We start from the raw sequence: 24,285 nt of genomic DNA, 5'->3' as shown, positions 1-24,285 counted from the left end.
TGGTGTTTCATGTATCCAAGTTTATCCCTGGATCCTGAAGGCTTGATCCTGATGCATGATCCTGTTGTACATGATGCTTGCTGTTTTAATTCAGTATGTCAAAAGATCCTGATGGAATGATCCAGTGGGCCTGATCCTATGTTACATGATGCTTGCTGTTTTAGTTCAGTACTTTGGAAGATCCTGCACGTAAAAGAAGTTATGAAATAAAAAAGAATTATGTTTGTAGGTTAAAAAAAAAATCCTTTTTATTCGACTTACAATTATAATTCGGTATTATATGACAATATTTTTTCCATAGTTGGCTACAGTTGTGCTAAACAAAGAGATACACATAGGCAGGTTAACAGTGACTGGCGGTGGCAGTGTTAGAAACCAGGTAATGTGATGTAAGCTTTAAACTGTTATTTTTCACGAACCAGTAGGAATTAAGAAACCATGTTTTAGGGTAAATTTGGGGACGTCTCTAGTACTTGAATGATATATTTTTCATTTTTATTTACTTTTCGTTCCCCGAAGTCACGACATCCAATGATGGTATAGTAATGTAAGCTATAAACTATATTTTTTCACAAACTAGTAAGAATTAAGAATCCTTCTCTTCCGGATAAATTTAGGGACATGTGTAGTGTGTGGTAGATATGTTTTCCAATTTTTTTTCCTTTCCGCTCTAAAAAGCTGCGACGTCCGATAATTAACGGTAACAGAGGCTAGTCACCAGGGGTCTATTAAAAGGAAGCGAGCAGGCAAGGAAACAGTAGTGTTATTCAAGGACGCAATGTGGAGTTACGTCAACCTGTGGGGGGCTTACTGGGCGATGAGGCGTGGGGAACTGTTTGTAGATGTGCAGTGCAGAGTAAAGGAAAGCCAGCTGGAAGGAGTCAGGCAGATAAATGCACATGTGGGTATATATGACCTAATAAGGGAGGGAGGCCAAGGCAAATTCAAGGATGACATACAAGGAATGCTCCTTGAAATTAGAAAAAAAATCAGGGGTGACAATTATTGAGTGGGTAGTAACCAAGGAGAGGTATCCATCTCAAAAAACTCAAGGCTGTGGGTGCTATCATGTTGAAGTAATGTCAGGAGTGGGGAGTGGAATATGTCAGTGCCAGGAGCCGGATTCAGTTGCAGCACATAGCAAGGGACCAGATCCATTTGAATAGGAAAGGTGGGAAAATTCTAATGCAGGTGTTGAACAAGGGCTTAAGAACAGGAAATGCTGTGAAAGGAAATAGGGTAGGAGGTAGGTGAAAGGTAGGATATAGTTAGTAGAAAGGAAAAGTGGGAGAAGGGAGAGGTGAGAAGGGAGGCTGGGGTAATGAAACAAGGGAGGGGGAGAGAAATGCAGGAGCAAGGTAGGGGCTGAGGGGCTGTGCAGAGATAGGAGAAGAGGGAAGGCAGAAAGGGGGAAGTGTAAGTTTAATGGTAGTTGATTGTAGGTGTGTCTTGAACAAAGTAAAACTATGGTCAGTAGTTGAGCTGTAAGGGGGTAAGACAATGGTAGCTATTGACATGGTGGGATGGGGAAGTTGCAGCCAGGGAAATATGGGTAGGGGATAAAAAATATTCAGAAAGGACAGAAATAGGATAGGAGCAGGGGTAATGAATGGTGTTCATACGGGGAGAGCTGGAGACATAAAGGGGTAAAGGAAGAGATGTTTCATCTGGAGATTACAGGGAAATGAGGATAATGCAGCTGTTTGCTGTGTACAGGCCGCTGGAGACATAGGAACGGAAGTGGAGATGTTACTGAAGCAGGATATGTTGAAGGACAGCCTGATATTGGTAGTGGGTGACCTAAGCCTCCCAGGGGTTCAGTGGGAGTGTGGTAAGGAGCTAGTGGGCTTTTTGGGGCTGTGGAGGGCAACCAAACCAGTGAATACGGATCTAAACCAAATGGTACTGGGGAATACAAGGATGGGTGGAGGAGCAGAAGGAACATTATTAGATGTGGTACTTGTCAAACATGAGGAGCTCGCCACCCAATATAATGGTGGAAGGGATAAGTGACTTTGATATACCTCTATTAGATATTTGCTTGGAGCAGGTGGTCACGCAAAGCAGAGATAGATCAATATGGCTTAATGGGAGGGAAATACAAACAAGGGTGGAGGAGTATTTAGAGGAGAGATTTGACCAGTGGATGGAGTGTAATAGCAAACAGGAACTGTGTGTGTGTATATGTGTGGGGAGGATTTAAGGATATTGTAGAAGGTGCACTCGAACAACATGTACTTAGGAAAATGACCATTGTGGGAGGTGGCCACCTTATTATGGCAGGGAAATTATAAAATTAAAAATAAAGAGGAGTTTATATGCATTGGGTAGATAGAGGGGAAAGGAGATAGTATTGGACAGATTAAAGCAAATCGGAAAAGAGTTGAATACAGAAATGAAGGTAGCAAAGGAAACATATTTCAGAGATTTGATGGCGCAGAGAATCAAGGGAAACTGGCAGAAGTTGTACGGGTTTGTCAGGAATACGAAGGGCACAGAGGCAGGGATACCAATAGTTAGTATCAGGAGGGGGAAGTTGTGGTGGGATACTAGGAGAAGACAAACATGTTGGCAAAGCAGTAAACCAGTGGGAAGGGATAAGGAAAGAGCAAGGTACATAGCAATTTGAGGAACAGTTGAGGGTTAGGAAAGAAGAAATCAAGAAGATAATGAAAGGGCTAGACATTAGGAAAGCTATAGGCAAGGATGGCATACGGAATGGACTAGTAAAATTGTGGAGAGAATTAATGGAAAATAACCTGAGGGTAATATTCAGCATATCACTAGAGGAGGGTAATTTGCTGCAGGAATGGAAGGAGGCGGTGAGTGTACCTATATATAAAAAGGGGGGCAATAAAGAGAATCCAACAAGCTATTTGCCAGTTAGTATTACATCAGCAGTAGGAAGGATCATGGATAGGTTACTGCACAGGTATATTGTAGGGAATATGGACAGGAGGTAGTGGCTAGACAAGAGGCAACATGGTTTGCGAAGAGGCTACATAGCTGGCGGGCGAGCTGGAGAGTTGGTGAAGGGAGTAGATATGGGACAGCTGATCGATGCCTGTTTCATAGATTTTGATAAGGTGTACATGAGAAATTGATGAAAAGAGTGGAGGGGGTCGTAAGGGCGGTGGAGTGTATTGGTGATTTCCTTAGGAACAGGACACAGAAGGTATGTGTGGAGGATGAGATGTCTGAGAAGAGAAGTGTCATGTCAGGGGTGCCGCAGGGCAGTGTGCTCAGCCCTCTGCTCTTCACCATCTTGTTGAATGATTTAGGGGAGGAAATAAAAGGGCACATGAGACTTTGCAGATGACTGTTTAGGGAAAAGAATGTTGTTAAGAGGATCTACCATTGAAGGGGATTTGTAATAGGTGAGGCTATAAACTATAAAAACCTAGGGATAGTGCTGCAAAAATATCTGTGGTGGAGGTAGCAAGTGGAGAAGGTTGTTAGGAAGAGCAGACAGGCTATGGGCATACTGGGATGAGTGCTTAAGGGAGGAAGCAGTGTTTTAAAAGAAAAGGTCTATCCAACAGTTGTGGTAACTCCTCACTACTTGAGCTAGCCACCACAATTTGGACACTCTACTGGGAGCAGCATCAAAAACTTTCGAAAAATTCAAGATTAAATTCACGCAATTATGTAACTTGCACGTAATTCTGTTCCAATCAAAAGTTTTTTCTTATTCATTTTTTTAAAAAAAAATAATAACTTGGTTGAGTAAAGCTCTAGACTTGAACAAATATTTTGACATGCAGGCAGTGCTGGTGATGTAGTGTAGATAAAAATGATAACAGTGGAAACTATATTTTGTTCAAGAAAAAACCATTTTATAGATAATTGTGCATGTTGTGCATTTTTGTTGAAATGTCTTTTGTTAATAATGTGTAGTGTAATATGTATTATCTTGTAAGACAGACTGATAAGAGAGGAAAAAATGTTAGGTGGTACAAGAAAAACAAGGATAAATGTGGGAGTTTGGCTGAAGTAACTGTGTTTTGAACCCTGCTTGATGTCGGCAAGACGTTAAAATCTAATCCATCCATCCAGTCATCAGTTTATTCATTTATTCAATATTTCATTCATTATTTCAGTCATTCATAATTTCAGTCATTCATTATTTGATTCATTTATTCATTCATTATTTCATTCATTCTATTACCATATCAAAGAAAAGAATGCACCCTGCTATCCTGCATTTTCTACTTCTATCTAAGGCTACATCATATCCTAAAATGCTAGATTTTTCCCTTCTGATTTTTGGTACAGAGGCATGAAGAAAATGATAAAAAATATGAAGACTTGGATGAAAGTGAGAGTGATTCCAGTTTAGACATCTTTCCTGCTAGTCCAGTGTTCAAAACCCCATTGATTGGAATGAAGAAGGAAATAACACACACAAAATTGAGTGACCTGAACTTGGATGATTTGTTTCCCAACGTGACTCCAAGGAAGCAGGAAGGTAGGTTTACACATCCTATTAAAATTTTTTAACAGTGTGCATGAAGAAAATTGTGACACACAGCATGAAAACAGTTTTTAATTTTTGATGAGAAGTTGTGTGTGTAAATGCATAAGTAATTAAAAATTAGTTTTAATTGTACACTTGAGGGAAAAAAAAATCCATTCTATGAAGAAGAAAAAAATGTTTTTGTGCAGGGGAAAAATCACTATCGTGTAATGTAGTCAACTTTATTTCTTGTTGTAAGTACTAAGAGAACATTAATATTTACAAAAATTTTTACATATTAATGTGTTTCAGTACAATTTAAAAACACTCCTCATATCATTTAAAAATATCTCTTTTTAGTGTATAGTTTCTGCTTTTTTGCTCCAACTCATGTCAACTTTTGTGTTTACTAGGTGTGAAAATAAATTTTGTGCATTGTTTATTAGTTTGAAAAAATCATTTGTGAATGTGTACATTGATTATGGGTAATTGTTCCTTTAAGTGTATTCAGTTTATTACAAAGCTTTATGATTCAAATTTTCAAAATAAAATATATTTTGGTTAGGTATGGTACAATTTAGATCACAAACACATTCAACTGCTTACTTTATTTTAATATTTTACATTAAAATAGAATTGTATGTTACACAGAACAATTACTCAAACTTTAATACATATTTTTAAAATCAAATATAGGTACTATTTTGGTAATTCTACAGGTTCGCATCATAGACACAATCAGTTCTGTTTTATTTATTTTTTATTTTACCTAAAATATAACGGGATACACAATTAAGAACAGGAACATCTACCTATTTTTATAATTGCTACAAGTCATTACAAAATAATAACTTTTATGAACACTTTCTTGGCAACTATAGCGATAGAAATTTGGTACGTCATTCTTTACAATAGCGGATTCTGTGAAACAATCTATGTATTTATCAAAAAATCTTCTTTCAGCAACTACCCTTTTCTGACATAGGTACTGTTTATTTAATAATACTAGTGTGGGGTTTTATTTTTGTGTGTTGTTTTCAAGGATATTTTCCACATGTGTCTACCCAAGAAGTATAGAAGTTAACAGATATTTCACACCCAAGTTAAACATAATTCCTTATTTTTTTCTCTGAAATTAGTCACTAATGATTCTCACACTACCAACCACACAGCTTAAAACCAAAGAAATTTAGTTTTGTCCCGAACTATATCAGGATCTAGGTACTCCTTAGCAATCTCTGGGTTCAGGATCTAGGAAATTTTAATACATTTAAACTTTTAATAAAATATTGTCTAACATGTATTTTAGTGTCTAAATATTCAATGCCATAAATATTAAGGATTGTTATAATATTTTATGAGAGATGGAGGGTAGTGTTGGTGGTATAAAGCAATGTTAGGTTAACCTAGTTGTTTCACAATACATAATCATCTTTGGCTTGTAAAATCCTAATATTAATTTACATAAATACATAAATACCCATATAATGCAATACGCACAAATTGACGCAAATACACAAACAGGAATGGACAGTTAACTAGTGCCTTGAAGTATCAGTTGATACATTCAAACACACATGGTTACACAAAAATTAACATTAATGTTGTTATTTAATTATAAACCTTTATGAGGTCTCCCGATTCCTTTAAATTTAGGTGCTACACGTTATTTAATAGTTATGCTTCCTATTTAATATTTTAAATATACACATTAGACAGGCATATGCAAAATAACATTTTTTTTAAAATGAACACAATTTAAAAAGAAAAAAGACTCCAACCTGACAGAGTAACATTTCTTGATTTGCACCTTTATTTAAAAAAACCTTTTTAAGTGTTTCCTCTACAATTAATTGTTTTTTCGAGTGAACATAATTATATTAAGAAAGTAAGATCAATCGTTCACAAGTCACATTACTAAAAATGATCTATCTATAAGTCAGCTCTGAATGTGAATGACAATGTGATTTTGGTATAGAATTCTTAGTGTACAATAAAAGCATTGTAGGCCCTATCTATTGACAGCCCCCTGTGTCTACCGGCATGGCAGGAATGTAGGTTAGGTTTGTGAGATAGAGAGAGGTGAATAGGATAACCTTTATTTTCAGAATCAGTTGTAATTGAGCAAAATTAATATATAAATGGACTTATTAGGAGTGCATTTCAATTCTGGAAGAAGTAGGGGAGACCGGGGATAGTTAGTTTGGACACAGGGATACATTGGACATTGGAAAATTAGCTGCCATGAAGCTATGGTTGGTATCATTGCTTGTGAATATTATGTTTCTTTTCCTACCAAACCAGCTGACCTCCAATATGGCTTCCTAGCTTGACAAGTGGCAAGGTGAGAGACAATTGTTTGTTTTTTAAAGTAGCATTATAATATTTTAAACTACATAGGTATGTCATACTGATTTAAATACTTTATTACAAAATAATTTAGTTATATCTTATGTTAAATTCTGTTGAAAGTATTTGAAATAACACAATGTTATTATTCAAAAATGAAATAATTCAATTAGATTATTGACAAATTCCATTTTTTGTTTCACATTGACATATGGGGTTACATTGGACAGACCAGGGGGTTACATTGGACAGCTATCCAATGTATCCCCGCGTATGTTCAATGTATCCCATGTCTAACCAATGTTTTGTTTTGTGTGGCCATACTGTATTCACACTGTTATTTGCTACAAATATTAGCAATATATACCTCTATTTTATTGTTTCCTAATAGATGGTGCAGAATTACAAAAGGCGAACAGAAAGGCAGTCAGGAGAAGGGGACACAAAAGCTGCAATCGAGGATGTGTTTGAAAGTGGTACATCACTGCGTGTTGCGGCCACATGATATGGAGTAAAGAAGTCCCGTTTGGGGTATTTAGTTCAAAAAGTGAAAGAATGTGGCCTTGCCAACATGGTATGTACCAGCTCCTTTAAAAATAGACAAGTTATTCCAGATTCAATGGAAAAATCACTTGCTGGGTATCTTGTTAAGTGCTCAGGAATGTTTTATGGACTTACTCCAAAAACTAAAAGAAGACTGGCATATGAATATGCAAAACAGAATGGTTTGCTAGTGCCAACTACTTGGGATGAGAAGGGAGAAGCTGGTGTAGACTGGTTCTCAGCTTTTATGAAAAGACAACCTAGCCTATCCATACGAACACCAGAAGCGACAAGTTTGGCGAGAATGACTGCTTTCAACAGGCATACTGTGGGTGTATTCTTTGATAAACTTGAAACTGTACTCAAAAGGCACAACTTCCATCCAAATCAGATCTATAATTTAGATGAAACTGGAGTGACAACAGTTCCTCGTACTGAGAAAATTATTGCGCAGAAAGGACACAAACAGGTGGGACAAGTCACATCTCGGGAGCGTGGGGAACTTATCACACAGGTGGGGATAATCTGTGGCAATGGTAATGCACTGCCCCCAGTATGGATTTTTCCTCTGGTGCGCTACGATGAAACACGTATGATGTCAGGGGCTCCAGTTGGTTCTCTTGGTCTAGTGCATAAATCGGGCTGGATGACATCAGACAATTTTGCAGAAGTTTTACAGTTTTTCAAAGACAATGTACGGTGCACCAAGGAGAGCCCAGTGCTTCTCATAGTGGATAATCATGAGTCACACTTGAGTGTTCATAGTTAAGAATTCTGTAAGTAAAATGGGATTGTGGTGCTGACACTTCCCCCCCACACATCTAACAAGCTGCAGCCACTGGATCGTTGTGTATTTGGTCCATTCAAAAAGTTCTTCAGTGTGGCTGTAAACTCTTGGATGAACTCCAACCCAAATGCAACACTTAACATTAACTACGCTCTCCCAAAACTGTGTGGTTCTGCTTGGGACAGAGCAGCAACTCCACAAAATGTTAAGTCTGGTTTCAGAGTTTCTGGCATTGTGCCATTTGACAGAGATATCTTCTCAGATGAAGATTTCTTGTCATCTGCAGTGTCTGATCGTCCCCTCCTGGTTATGAATGAAGAAAACCCTGGACCCAGCATCCAAGTTGCAGAAAGAAGTTCCTTATTTCATGTTCCAAGCTCTGCAACGATAGCTACGAGTTATGCGGCAATAGGTGCTGTCTTGCCAGAAGATGTTAGACCCATTCCAAAAGGAGCTCCTAGAGTTCAATCAACACGTGGACGGAAACGCGGTAGATGTATGATAGCTACAGACACTCCTGAGAAGATGAATCTGGAGAAGAAAAAAAACTGTTCCAGTGTCAAGAAGAAAGTTCTTATGACATCTTCAAGTTCGAGTTCCGAAGACGTTGATAAATTGTGTGACAAGTCTGGGGATTCTCCGTTTTCTTCGTCAGAGTCCGAAGAAAGTAATGGCAAAGATGATGTTTCTGAACTGAAGGAGGCAGATTTTGTTGTAGTGAAATTTGCGCAAAAGAAAAATTGGTAGTATTGTGACAGTAATAAAACCGATGTTCGAGTATGAAATAATGTTTCTTCTAAGACGAGGAATATCATTTGCTTATCCAGCAGTAGAAGACAAGTCTGTTGTTGTATTCGAAGACATTTGCAAGAAACTTCCTTTGCTGTCGGAACGAAGAGGAAAGTACTACTTTAAAGGGAAAAGTTTAACTAAGTTCACTGACTTAAGTTAGTTATCATAAAAAATTAAAAAGTTATGTGCTATCAATGCTAATAATTGTATTTATAGGTTAGTGACTGTGCAATACCTAACATAAACCTTGCTAATATTTAACATTATGTTTGAAGTCAATTAAAATTAATGTGGAAATCACATACCATTTTTAATATTTGTCCAAACTATCCCCTTTCAATGTCCATTGTAACCCTGCATACGGGGATAGTTTGGACAATATGCTTCTCTGCAATTTCTTTGTTGCAAAATAGTACTTGTGAATGTGAGGTATTTTTTTCTAGCTGAAATGAATTGCCGAGGGTCTAAACTATTGAATAATACTTAAATCATATTGAAAAGTTAGTTACAGTGTGTAAAAAAAAATCATAAGTCAAAATTGTCCAATGTATCCCCAGTCTCCCCTATACTTTTTTATGAATATATATGCATCGTCTATATAAGCCCACCACAATAATACTGTCTAATCAAATCATGCCACATTTTTGGCAATATTTAGTGTGGAAAAAAATTTATATTATAAGGAAACAATCTAATGATACTTATTACAAAACATAATAAATTACATCTCAAATTTCTACACAGCGAAAATTTCCATAATTTTCATATGGGTAAAATGTTAAGTAGGTAACAAAAATTTGCAAATATAACTTTCATTAATATTTAAGAAACTGTTTGACATTGCCAATCACAGAAACAAATGTAATATCCTTAAACTTTAATGCATTTACAAGCTATTTCTCACGATATCACACAATTTTCATAGGTTAAAACGACTCTTGTGTTGCAATTTTTAAATGCAGTAAATTTGATATATTATTATACTTATCCCATATGAGTTTATTTAAATAACTTTTATTTCTTTTAGGATTAAATTAAATTTCAATCAAATATAACCTACGACTCGGCAATAGGCGTACCTACAGTATCACATCATATATTTTTTTCTGAATATACATTATAAAATTTATCGAGGTGACTAAGTTATTGCTGGCTTTAAATGTAGCTAACCTAACATAACTTAGCCATCCACACTATTTTACAAAATTTAAATGTAGCTATTCTAACCAAATCAACCATCCACACAATTTTAAAGTATTTCTGAACCTCAATGGAATCGCCATTTTCATCAAATAAAATTTTAAAAAAATATCTCTAATCTCTACTGGGATTGTGATTCTGCCAGCAAAGGAGGTGGCGGAATAATTCAGACAGTTTGTGACGTCATTCCGATAAATAATTCTGCTAGTGCGTGTTCAAGAATAGGGTTTAGCAAATATCTGTCGGATTTAAGTCATTCCTCTAAAGGAATTGTTCTGACAGCATCAAGAGTATGTTCCCAGGTATTGTGCGCCCAGCATGGAGCCTCAAACATTGCCTTTTGGCTCCATTCACCGCATTGTGTGGTTGCATTTTCCCATCATCATATTTTTGGTTTTACTACATTTTCTACCAATGTTCAACAACCAAACATTCCAAATCACGTTTTGTTGTTAATTTTTAAGGCAAATATAATTTACGTGTTATCTGTATGTGTAAAAATCAGGCAAATATTCACAATTCAAATTTTTAGTTGTCTAATTGCATTGTAATTACTTGCATGAGTAGTCTTCCACCATTAGGTAAAGCATGCAACTTTAATTCTGCAGTCCCACTTCCAAAATATTTCTTCATGAAAACATAGAGTTGGTAGAAAATAACCAAAACCAAAAAGTCAGTATGGCATTTGAAGCCAGGCTTTAACCATTCAAACAATTCAACTAATGATAATATCTACAATACAAGTTGTTGATTATGTTCCTGGGCAAATGACAATGATGATTCTTGTGATATTGTTTGTGGAGGGCACGCTGCTAAGTTAAGTAATCACCAGTTATCAGTGGCCTGTTGTGCCTGCGCTTCTAGCAAAAATGGTTTTATAGATTTTATATTAAGTACTATGCAAAAATATTTGTGGTTTTTGTCACTTCTTCACTTTGAAAATGTACACGCTTTTTCCCCCAGTATTTCTGAAATTTTGTTACAGATCCAACTGAAGCCTCTTCTACAAATGAAATTTTGTGTTCTTCACCTTTTCGCATTTCATGGTAAGTTTTCAAGAGACAGTTCTCTCATTCATGAATTGCAATATTGTTCAGCAGTCTTCTATCAGTGTACATCTCGCAGAGGGCAGGTATGTAACTAGACTAGTATCCACCCAGGGCAAAAACTCATCTTCCACTTTACTTTCCAAACCAACCTTCTAAACCAAAACCCTTCCCGGCAATACTTCATAAGCCACCACATATTAATTATACTCAAAATATTTTTTTATTTAACTTAGATGTTAAATAAATATATTTATTTGCAGTCATTTCATTTTCATTCCATTTTTGTACAAGATAAAAAATACCGAATTAATTTAAGATATTTAATTGACAATCTTACAGAAGCATGTTAAGTATATTTTTTCACACTTATTATAAATGATGTGAATAAAATGAAAAGGTTTATCAAATTATATCAGAATGTGTGTGTGCTGAATTAACAGACAGAACAGGATATTTGGTTATGATGAATAGTGGGAATATTAGGAATAACATATTTTATTCAAGTTATCTTCTGTATTATATGTGGACATTTTACACAATCTCTTAATCTGATGACAAATTGAATTGACTATTACGCTAGCAATTGGGCTTTCAGCCAGTGGCAAGGAGTCCTCACTTTTCACTCACTTTCCCCCCCCCCCCCACCACCACCTTTTTCTAATAGAATTCTCCTCAGATCCTTTGCATCTTTCACCTCTAGCATCTCTTTATCCAACCTATTCCACTCCCATCCTGTCCTGCCAAGAAAAGTGTTCCTACCCCTTTCCGTTTGCTTCTGGCCCCTCTGGAGCTTCCACCCGTGATCTCTCCGCCCTTTATACCCACCTCTGTGTATCATCTGAAGGATGGGAAAAAATAATTGCATCACAGAAATTTGAATTAAAACGTATCTACGGGATTCTTTGGCTGCAAATGTTTTTTTTTTTACATTTTCTATTTATAGGTTTATTTGTTCTATTATAGATCGTTTCATCTATTTTCAATTTCCATAAAAAATAATTTTATGTTCTGGCAACTAAACCGTTACGTCTAGATTATTCTATATCCATACTAGTTCTGGGTTTTAATAAATAACCTTGCTCGCTCAAAATGAGGTCTACTCAATGAATAAAAATACAAGCAGCAACAATTTATGCACTGCTTCTCCAAGGATGTTATTAGGCAATACCTTTAAATACTATAAATAGTAAAATAATTTAACAAACAAAAATGCCAAGTTCCATCCTAATTGCATAAAAGAGTGTTGAATTAAAACTATATTTCAGACAGGAACTGGCATACGCAGTAAACAATAAGTGTCCTTTGTTTGCCTATAGACCATAAAAATTGTGTAAAATTAAGTATTAGGTCTAAATGTGGCCCTAGTTAAATACTTTTCTATAACAATAAATATAATAAGAAAGTTACATTACACATTTGTTTTTCAAAATAAGCAATAACTTAGCTTCTTTCTTCATGTCTTTAACACTAAGATAAGATGATAACAAGGACCAAGAATGGTGAATTTCTTTTTCTCATTTTGTAGCTATTCTTTTTAATTATGCATCAGACAGTTTTGTTTTTACATGTTTTATGATTAAAAACACAGTTTTAACAGTTCTCGGGATTGTATAATTGCAAACAATGAAACTGACTTAACTGACCGAACAGAAATGATACAAACTTGAAAAGATAGATCCGGGTGAATGAGCCTACTGGGTTGTGGTTGTGATCAGCTGAAGATAGTTCAGATTCGTGGTTGGGGCGGGGTGTTGGTGAGAAATGTCGACTTTCCAAGTTGGGTGGGGAGCTCTGGAAGGTAAGTACCATAATTCAATGGTATGTACTGCCATACCATCGCAAGTTGGATGGTACATGAAAAATACTATCTTTTAAATATTTGACATATACATGTATGTATCTTTCAATACATATAATCGAGTTCATCTGCCCTCCAACATTTTTTCTTTGTTCTAACACTACAATACTGTATTCAAGTAAAATATTGTCAGTAAAAATTCATCTGCAAGTTCAGTGCCCTCCCAAATGCGGCGCTCTTGTTACATGCCCCGTCATTCCCCTACTCTAGTTAGGTGTCTGACAGTGAGACCCCAGAGTGGTTGTGAATCTACGCACAGCTGTATATAAATGTCAATACATGATAAAAGCTAATCACCAATGATGCGGTGGGATGATTCATATAATTTTACAGCTACACAATTGCGTTGGTTGCATTGTATTCATTTATGATAAATATTCTTTTATGTTATTGAGTGCGACGTAAACTTTTCATGTTTTGGTTACAAAATGTTTGGTTCAACTCTGCGATTGTCTTCAGTTTTAGCCCGATCCTCTCGACGAAACCTGGGCCTTCCCGAGAAATTCCAGAAAGTCTGGGTCCATTGCTTTCTAAAGATGATGTTTCTTGGACAAGTTCGCTGGCCACCCCTCGCGCCCACAATCAGTCGTGGACACACGCCAACTCTAGTGGCAGGAAGACAGCATCAGCAGACAACGTGAGTGACAAAGTGGCTTTATTTGTATGTGTGTTTATTTCAGCATGTAACTATTGTCATGAAATTTCAATTTATTTTTTAGTCATAATTTTTTTGCTAAGTAGCTTAAACGGATATTTAAAAAACATGCCTACATCCTGTGATATTGATTACTCTCAATTAGGTACTGTTAGCAGGGTATGTGTGTCCAGGTCATGAAGTATTACATAATATAGAATATTACAATTTATAATATTTGAATATATTTTTTCAATAATAATTTTGATTCTATTTTTTTTAAGTGCTGGTTTACCTCTGTAGAAAATCTACTATTTTAAAATTATAAATAAAAATTTTAAATTAAAATAACAAAATGTCATTGTTATTGTTGGTAGTTAATTATTAAGTATTTAGGTAATGAATTAATAGGTTCTTGAATTATTTTTTTTTTACAGTCTGATTTTCTGCTCTCCTGTGATGTCGGTCAAAGTGCAATTTTCAAGCAGTCTGATGTCAGCAATTTCTTGGATGCATCTACATCCAGACACTTGGAAGAAAGTCATAATGCATTGGTTCAATCTTCTAATGAGACAGTTCTCAATGAGATACATTCAAAGTGTGTTTCTCAGGTACACGACGTTAACGACATGGTGTGCAAGCAAAATAAGTGCCTTAATGGCTCTCTGAGTGATGATGAAGATTTGAAGAAGGATCAAATAAAACATGGTGATGAAAGAAGTTTCCTAAAAGAGGGTGACAAATTTGTCATCGCTAGAAGACTTTTTGATCCTCCTGATACGGACATGAAAGAAATTGATTATTTTATTAATGACTCAGAAGTGGAGCGCATGGACATGAGTCTTGATATAACCAACAAGTTCATTCATGTTGTCGATGCACCTGAATGTGTTTGTGATAGACAAGGTGTGTGCGAAACTGTAAGTAATTTACAGATTGACTCCCAAAATAAATTGCCTTTGAATGACTGCAACACGCAGGAATTTTTCAATAACTTGTCATTTGGTACCCTGGATGAAGTGTTTCAGGCAACCGAAATTTTGGGTTCAACTGAGAGTTCCCCATTAAAAAACCTATCTGCAGAGAGTTCCAGTAGTATGATATGCGTGAACGTAAATTGTAACCCTAAAGATAATCCTGAGACTTCTAAAATTACCAATAAGAAATTCTTGTTGAGTAGAACATCTACACCTCTAAATAGTTTAAATAAAAAAGTTAATTCTTTCAAGGAAATGAACAGAAAGAAAATCAAATTTGTGTCAGATGTTGAACACACTCCTTCACTTTTAGATGTTGAAGCTAAGGAAAGTGATACCAATTTTTTCCCTGAAGAGTTGAGTAAAATTGTGGCCCAGGAGATGACTAGCAAAGAACATTTTGAAAGCCCACAGAATTCGACACCCTGTTCAAAAATTAATTCTATCAAAAGAATTTCAAATAATTTTAAAAGTTTTATTTATGCTCATAGTTCAAGTGCTAAAACATCGATGATTGCACATAATTCTGTATTGGACCTAGCTGATTTGTTGAAAGAAGCTCAGATTCTAGAGGATGGAGAAATTTTGGGTGTAAAAGCTAGTGTTTTAACATCCAATGAACAGAAGAAATGGTTAGAAAATAGCTCTTGTGGTTATTCAAAAAGTGATTTTGTATCATTCAGTAGGTTTTGCAAACTCAATGATTCTAATTCTTCAGTAACTACAGGCAGTCATATGAAGAAAAATTTAATGAGTGATACTTTTGACTGTCACTACTTTCCTACTGAGCATAGTGTTTTGCCAGTTAGTGATAGTGCTTGTGAACTTAATGATAAGTCAGGATCAGAAAGCCCAATACTAGTTTCGTCACGTAGCAAACGTTTGAGAATTGAAGATGGGGATGTCTGTATTGAATCTGAAACTTCACTAGAATCAGGAGATTTCCATGACCAGTTAGCGAAGCGGATATGTAACCAGAGAACGGCGACTCCTTGCTTGGAGTCGGTGGATGTTAAAGTACCAGTGAAAACCCTTTCAATTTGTGACAAAATTTGTTCGTGTGGTTTGATGGGTGCTGAGTGTTTGTCTAAATGTCTGAAATTGAAAGGTGCATCGAAAGATTCATATTTCGCAGATGTCATGAGTATGCTTGATTTGGAGGAACCAGTACCTAAACTAAAAGAGAGACATATTTCAATGGAAGTTGAGAGTAAGCTCTCTGGCACAGATGACATGTCCGCAATGGATGTTACGGACACACAGTTAATTGCTGCTGGTGAAACTATGGAAGCACTTTTACAGTTGAAGAAAAATGGAAACTTTAGCCATTGGCAAAGTGGGTTGATGAAACAAGGTGTGCAGTGTAGAGATAAAGTATCAAGAGAAAAATATGAAAAGGCACATGATCAGGAAGATAAAGGTGTAATACAAATTAACCATTGTAGAAATAATGTTGGACCACTTTGTAAGGAGAATCATCCGAATAAGAATTGTTGTACAAATGATTCTTGCTTAGAAAACTATGCAAATTTGTTGGACTCTGACACTGTTGATCAGTTTTTTGAAGACTCATCAGAACTTATTGAGAAAAATAGGTCGAATGAAGGTGAAACAAAGTTGCCTCGTGAAAGTGTTGTCACAGAAGGAATGAATGAAGATAACATATCTGAAATTATTTCTGTAAGAGAGAATGCTTGCATTGATGAAAATATTCCAATTAAGAATTCTGAACAAAATGATTTAAGAAGGAAAAAAATGGTAGAAAGTAATTTTACTTTTGTTGATGATTTCACTGGCAATATGTTTTCAACTGATAATAAGAACAGCAATTCAATAAACCACTCCATGAAAGCACTTGAAAAATCTAATACTATTCCAACTGGGTTTCTATTGGCTAGTGGTAAAATGGTAAAAGTTTCTAAGCAGGCTGTGGAAAAGGCAAAATCTGTATTTTTAGAAGAAAATATTTTTTCAGCCCCTAAAAATACAAACATCAACTTGACAAAAGAAAATGTCACCTCACCCTATAAGAATTCTATGGATGAATTATTTCTTGTAGAATCTAAATTGGACACCTCAATTGGAATTGATATTAATAATTTAAAGGAAACTGTTTCTAGGGATTTTGCAGGACATGTGGAAAACATTTATTTGGAAACAAAGACAAATAACATGCACATTCCTTTAGAAACTTGTACCAAAATATCAAAAGAAATAACTAAAAGTGATATGAAAATGGGCTCAGAAAATGTGAATTGTTCCTTTGCTTCAGACACTGTTGTAAAGAGTATAAAAAATCTTTCAGTACAATGTTCTTCACCATTTGAGAAAGAAAATGAGGATTCAGGTGCATTTGCTTTTGGAGATAATGAACTTATGTTGAAACATAAAGACATCAATTGTGGTTTTTCCGCAGCGAGTGGAAATAAATTAAACTTTTCAAAAGAAGCATTTAAGAAATCACTATCATTAATACTGGAAGATGAAATTTTCAAACTTCAGCCAAAGAATTTGGTCTCAACAATTGAGAAAAAACTAGAGGTTTCATATGATACAATTGGGGACTTAAAAGCTGGTAAATATTTAAAATGCAGTGAAAGACCACAAATAAGTCTTTTGAGTAGTATACAGAAGAATGAAAAATGTTCAGTTGTGTCGAAAAGTGTGTCTGAAAATGTACCCAGGAATTGTTTATTTTCTACAGTCAGTGAGAAGAAAGCGGATGTTTCCAAGGAAGCTCTGAATAAAGCAAAAATGCTCTTTTGTGAAGAAAGAATGTTGGAGTCAGATAACGGAGAAAATGTGGGTGTTTCTGTACAAGCTGTAAAAAAATCAATGTTAAATTGTTCAGGGGAAAGCATGCTGCATACACCTAAAGAAAACTATGCATCTGATGAAGAAAAAGGAAGCATTTCTAAACCTTTGATGGAGATAGCTAAGCCAAATTTTTCTGAAGTCAATATGTTAAAGACTTGGGCTTTCAACTGTGGGTTCACAACAGCTAGTGGGAAGAAAGTTACTGTTTCTGAACAAGCTATGAAAACAGCACAGTTGCTGCTTTTGGAAGAAAATATTTTAGAACCCAAAGCAGGAAATGTAGTGTCATGTAAAGATAATGGAAAAAATATTGATAGTTCAGAAAAAGTAATAAAGAATGCCAAGTCATTTTCTTCAGAAGAAAATATGTTGAAGCCAAAGGTGGAAAGCTTGTTGTTTTCAACAGCTAGTGGAAATAAAGTGAATTTTTCTGAACAAACCTTGAAAAGAGCAAAACTATTATTTTCAGAAGAAAGCATGTTGGAGTCAGGAGTTGAAAATTTGGAATTCTGTACAACTAGTGAAAAGCAAATGGATTTTTCTCTACAAGCTTTAAAGAAAGATGAACTACCCTTTTCAGAAGAGAACATTTCAAAGACATCTGACAATCACAGACTGTCTTATGCAACTAGAAATAAAGGAGGTGCTTCCAAGCAAGAATTCAAAAAACCAAAATTACTTTCTTCAGAAAAAAGTGTTTCTGAGTCAATAGAAACAAATCATGGATTCTCTTCTGCCAATGGAAAGAAAATAAATGCATGTGAACATTCAATGAAGAAAGCCAAATTACTCTTTTTGGAGGAGAAGGTAGAGACAGGATCCAAAAATTTTGGATTCTCTACAGCTAGTGGAAAGAAAGTAGATGTTTCTGAAAGAGCTTTGAAGAAAGCCAAAAAACTCTTTTCAGAAGAAAACACATCAGAGACCAAATCAGAATATTGTGGTTTTTCTACTGCTAGTGGAAAGAAAGTAGAAGTGTCTGAAAAAGCTTTGAAGAAAGTCAAAAAACTCTTTTCCGAAGAAAACATGTCAGCGACCAAATCTGAAAGTTATGGTTTTTCTACTGCTAGTGAAAAGAAAGTAGATGTTCCTAATCAAGCCATGAAGAAAGCTAAATTACTCTTTTTAGAAGAGGGTATATCAGAGACTGGATCTTCAGGACAGGGAAAGGTAGTACCTACTTCTGAAGTTGCTTCGAAGAAAGCAAAAGTAATTTTTTCTGAAGTAAGTGATTTGGATCCTAGACTAACCAACTGTGGATTTTCTACAGCAAGTGGAAAGAAGATTAATGTTTCTGAACACTCCATTCAGAAAGCAAAATCACTCTTTTTGGAAGAGAGCAACTCAGAGACAAAATCTGAAAAATGTGGTTTCGCTACAGCTAGTGGAAAGCCAGTGGATGTTACTAAAAAAGCTCTGAAAAAAGCAGAATCACTCTTTCCTGATAGTGTCTCAGAGAAAAGATGTGGAAATTATGGATTTTCTACTGCTAGTGGAAAAGAATCCAGTGTTTCTAAAGAAGCCTTGAAGAAAGCAAAATTACTGTTTTCGGAAGAAATTGGGTTTGTACCAACAGCATACTTTGGGCTGTCTGAAACCAGCGGAAATAAAGCAAGTATTTCTGAAGGTTCCATTCTTGTTGAAGGCACTTTGAATGATGCCGTTTCAATAGGTAAAACCAAAACAGTGGAAGTTTCCAAAGAGTCATTGTTGACAGACAATTCAAAATATCTGGTAAGTGATCCTCAGGTAGACTTTGGCAGTGAGAGTGCTATTAGAAAAATAGAACCACATATTAGAAGCAACGTATCCTCTGGGGTGGTTTGTGATGCTGCAAGTGTTCATGACTTTTTTTTTGGGTCTGAAGCCATGCAAAGTCACAGTCAAACATCTAATACAATGTACAAATTTGAAATTGATAATAATGGTTTAAAGAGTCCTGTGCTGCAAAGAAACTCAGTAAAAATGTACAACACACAGGAGGATAGTACTTTAGACACTCATTCATCTTCCAGTCCAGTTTTGAGATCGAAAAATTCTTTTATACCAATAAAACCACAGTCTTATTTTGATCATGGGAAAACTGCAGCCAGTTTAGTTCTCAACAAAAGCACGAGTAAAGGAGTTGATAAAAGTTTGTGCAGTACAAAATATTTGGATGACGGGAAACCGGTATGTGGAAAATCGAGGAACTTGTGTGAGATAACAGAATTTGTATCTGAAATAAACTTGTCCCAAGAAGTGAACGAGCAAGCAACAGCCTTGCTTATGGATGATTCGAACGTCCCACTTTGGGCTTCAAGTTATGTGACTGGTCCTGATTCTTCGGGTGATCGTTTCGAAGCTCCGAGGCCTGTCGTGAGTTCTGATGCTGGCGATGTGCTGCCACCTGTCAAATTTGCACTTGGTAGCCACGACAGGTTTCTTACCAAGAGGTCATCCAAGTCACGAACGTACAAGACTAGGCTGAGCATTACATCTTCCAAGAGACATGATGATTTGCCTCCTCCATTGTGCTCACATCATAATGAGCAACAAAGTGCTACAAAAAAGTCAACTTTCAAAGTAAGTATGGCTCATTTTTTTCATACCAGGGTCATACTTATATGTTAAGTTGTCTTTTATGATACTACAAAGAACTGCCTGTGTGTTTTAGTTGAAGTTTTGACATAGTACTGGGTGTCTTAAAAGTGGCCTCTTGGTACATGTGTGAAAAGAATGAGTGATTGAGCTAATACATTACAGTGTGACAATAACCTATATAAAGGGAGTGTGGAAAGTGCCCACCAGTGACCTTCAGGCAGCATCTGTGCAGAACTCAGAACTCCAGAACATTATCACAGCTATCCACGCCATATCGCAGAGGATGTACTCGCCTGTGCTTTCCGTAACATGTATCTTCTGCACACGTGCCTCAAGGTCAACTGAGGACATTTCCTGTACCTCCTCTAGGTGAGATCTTTACATTTAATTACTCATTATTCTCACATATGTTCCATGGGGCCTCTTAATATATTCATCCTCTATATATTATAGTGTTTATATATGTACAGTATTTACCCGCAGAAGGGTTGCCATATTGTATCGGTCGCACCCTTATTTTTGTGCAAAAATCTAACATTTTCACCATAAGGGTCGCCCTCAAATGTAAGTCGCGCCATATAACTGTCTCCAGTAGAATACAAGTGAGGTCATGGTCTATGTCTCAGTTTATTGCTGCATAAGAAACTGCACTGATGTCCTTAGTCTTTCCCCTCTTCATTCTTTATGGCACTTCCTCCCCCCTCCTCCTAACACTATCTAACAAAATATACAAAGTAAAAGAATACCCATGTTTCCGTTCCCATCTTTCCCAAAAGAGAAAAAGACCACAGACTATTTCCTTGTCAATTTTTTTGTCTGTTTCGTCTATAAAAACAAGCATGCCCTTTACAGCAGTTTTGTTCTGAATGAAATGTTGCAGTAAGTAGAAATTGTAGGAAATCTCATGCAAAAACAATTTTTGGACACAGGTATATCACAAAAACCTGTTGAGATAGACGTGATAATTGTAGTTCACAACGATGAGAGAGGGAGGGAGAACCATAAAAATTGCTGCATGGCCACATGCACTCAAACACACATGCATGCACTCCCTTCCCCTTTTTCTCTCTCTCTATCTCGGCTGGTTTATTAGATTCTCCCTCTTGCCGAGCACCATAGCCTGACGGCAGACAGCCACATACATGACTTACCGGTGTCCACCAGGGTAGCCGGCTGACAGGCGGCAGACGTAGCTTAATGTAGTTCATAATGCTTTATACTCAATGCTGAGATATTTTAATTAAACAATTTATATTTACTCCTGACATATTTATCAAAAACCAACACAGGCTAGTTATTTAAACTTATAGTCAACCATAACAGTGCAGTGTTAATTTTTTTAACCAAAACAAAAAGGAAATTTTTGTATATGGGTCACAGTACATTTTATTAAACAAAAGATTGGCATAAAATCTGCAACCTATTTGTGGGTAAATATGATATATTAATTTTTCCAGCATTTTATGTATTAATTACTGTGATTGTTTATAAGTTAGTGATATGAATTTCTTAAAAACAATTCTTCGGTTTAACGTATTTTTATTTCACTTTTTCATGGTTTCCAAAAATCTCTCCTGGGATGGTTCTTTGCCATAAGCCAAGCCTGATTTCTTCCCTAATACCAGTGCTTTATGATGTAAGATGTGTGTTTCCATTTCTAATGACAAAGCTGTCATCCACATCAAGCTCTGTTGAAAAAATAATCATGCATAAGATATGTTTCTGAAGGAGTCCTGTCAGTTTCGTAAGGCCTTTATTAAAATATTCTAATAATTTTCTGAAATTTTTTAAATATACATGAACATAATTTATTTTACTAGTTTAATGAAGAAAATCCGAGTTTTTAAAAATAAAATAAAAAATAAAATTGATGGGATTTTAAAAAGGAATGTAGGTTTGAATTTTGTTCATATTTTTTCTGCATATATTTGTATTTAAATAAATTATCTAGCATTTATTTTTTGTGTTGCAATGAAAGTAAGTTTTTTGAAGGAAAAAAAAGAAGCAGTTGTAACGGCTGATCTTCCATGCCGTTGTCGGGTCACTGTGCCTCAACACAATGCTACCGCCCCTGGTTTGCCGCCCGCCCCCAACTTCACTGGAAAAAGGGAGAGGGGTGTGCTAGTTATCGGGAGCTACAGAAACGAATGAAATCATAGATGCACGGCATGTTTCCAATCCCTTTATTCACTTCACTACTATACAGTGAGCATCGCGTGTGTCGTACCACCGTGGGTCCACCATGCGTCCTCCTCTCTCGGCTCTCTCGGCTCTCTCCTTCCAATTCCCCTACACTCTCTCCACAAGGAACCACCTCCCCCGCCACTTAGCCGACGCCACAGTTTTGCATCGCCAGCCAATGGCGTGCAGGGACCTACCGGGTTGCGCTTCACAAACAAACCACTAGGCCCACACAAGACCTTACACAGTGATATATTTATTTTAAAGAGGTATATCACCTCTAATCCCCAGATTTTAAAAATGCAAGTTAACCAAAATTTTAGAGAAACAAAAGACAGTTTTTTTTTTCCAAAAGTATTTTCCATTGGCTTTGGTTATATGATTCTACTAAAAAGTAGTTTGTTGGTAAATTTTTGAAAGGCTAGATAATATTCCTGTAACCAATTTACTTTACGTAGACTTATGTATTTTATGAAGCAGTAACCAATAAAATTCTTATTTGATGTGGTTTATACTGAATTTTTTTTTTTTGTTGTGGACTTCCCTCAAAAATAAGTAATTGGAAACTGGAAGAGTTAAAATTTTTAATGAAAAAAATTGCTCTACTATATGTTATAATTATTTTAAAAGATAACTGTGTGATAATTTTTTGTTATGTAACTACATACAATATTTTTATTTCAGAATAAAATCCTTATTATTTTATCGTGTTGCCCTGTCGATAATAGGTTCCGTACAAGGATACGGGCCAAGAAGGTCGTGTGCCGGTGCCATCTGCCATACAGCCCTTGAGGAACACACGTAAGAGACTCGCGTTTGGAACTCCGTTCGGCAGAGAGCCGCCTGGTGTGACAGCCGCAGGCGAGGAGGCAGCGGCGGAAGTCCGCGCGAGCTTGTCGGGCGCAGATGTGGCCGCTGCCCGCGCGGAAGCAGCACGCAGGCAAGAGCTGCAGGTGAAGAGTGCGAGGAAAGATGGCGAAGCCAGGCCGTGCAGAGGAAGCCATCTGGTGAGGAAGATCAGGACGAGAGGGGAGCAAGTGACCTGGAAAGAAGCGGCTGCCGGAAGATTGCGTGGAACGCATACCACCGACCAGGTGACGTCAGACCAGCTCTGTGCAGCTATGTTGAACACCATCAGTTGTTTGGCTCTTTAACCTGGCTTTAATTTCTTTTTGTAATTATTTTCACTAACTTTCAGTAAAATAAATAATTTTCTAACATTTTATGAACATCATTATACGAGTAATAGTAATGCGTGTTCAAAACTGTCAAGAGTGCAGCACAGCAGCACACAATTGTTATATTATCTAGTTCTTTAACAACATTATCTATCTATTAAAAATAATATAATCAGTTTACGTGTCCAAAGAAAATTATTATAACATTTATGTTGGTTGCTTCAAAATTTACCAGATTAGTTATTTGCATGTTTGTTTATTATGTTACTTGTATGCAATCTTAAACCTTTTAGTGGATTAAACTGTAGGGATGTGCGAATACCCGATATTTCTGGGTACGGTTCGAATCCACAATTACCCGTACCCGGAATCGTTGTACGTACATGGATTCGAACAGTATAACGAATATTCACAAAAGTTATAAATTAATTTAATACGGCTCAAAAATACTAGCAGTAAAAAATAAAATTAGGCTACTATTACGTAAGTATTTATAATATGATGTATTAAAGAAAGATATGTAAATTAAATAATTAACACAGTGACATTAAAAGAATTTAAAGATTTTGAGAGCTTAAACTATAACTACGAAATTCGTCGTATAGCAAACTATAAACTAAAAACAATTACATACCTATAAGAAAAAAAGTCTTGGCTATTTATTGGAGAAATAATGGTTTTGTTTGCTGAAACGTTTATAAAACTGAGATATTCCTGTGGCGTGCAGTTTATTACGATTGAGTTGGAGAATCAAATATGTTTAGGTTTTCTAATTTTAAGTGTTTATTATTAATTAAGTTTACATAATTATAAACATTTTAATCTCTGTAATAAATAATTGCTAGTAGTTACAGTTAGAAAAAAGAAAACACATTTTTTTT

At 36.0% G+C, this 24,285-nt stretch overlaps 1 protein-coding gene across 1 annotated transcript in view; it reads left to right on the top strand.

Moving 5' to 3' along the window:
* Window positions 1–24,285, top strand: part of LOC134541540 (uncharacterized) — a 120,155-nt gene that overhangs the window by 7,176 nt on the left and 88,694 nt on the right. The window contains exons 2-6 of the mRNA XM_063385058.1: window positions 4,276–4,468; window positions 11,113–11,173; window positions 13,494–13,671; window positions 14,106–20,027; window positions 22,955–23,320. Coding sequence (XP_063241128.1) covers window positions 4,276–4,468; window positions 11,113–11,173; window positions 13,494–13,671; window positions 14,106–20,027; window positions 22,955–23,320 — 6,720 coding nt within the window. The remainder of the gene's footprint in view (window positions 1–4,275; window positions 4,469–11,112; window positions 11,174–13,493; window positions 13,672–14,105; window positions 20,028–22,954; window positions 23,321–24,285) is intronic.

This window comes from Bacillus rossius, chromosome 1 (genome assembly GCF_032445375.1).
Source record: "Bacillus rossius redtenbacheri isolate Brsri chromosome 1, Brsri_v3, whole genome shotgun sequence".
In the NCBI taxonomy this organism is placed as follows: domain Eukaryota; kingdom Metazoa; phylum Arthropoda; class Insecta; order Phasmatodea; family Bacillidae; genus Bacillus; species Bacillus rossius.
This window is presented reverse-complemented; position numbering and strand designations above follow the sequence as displayed.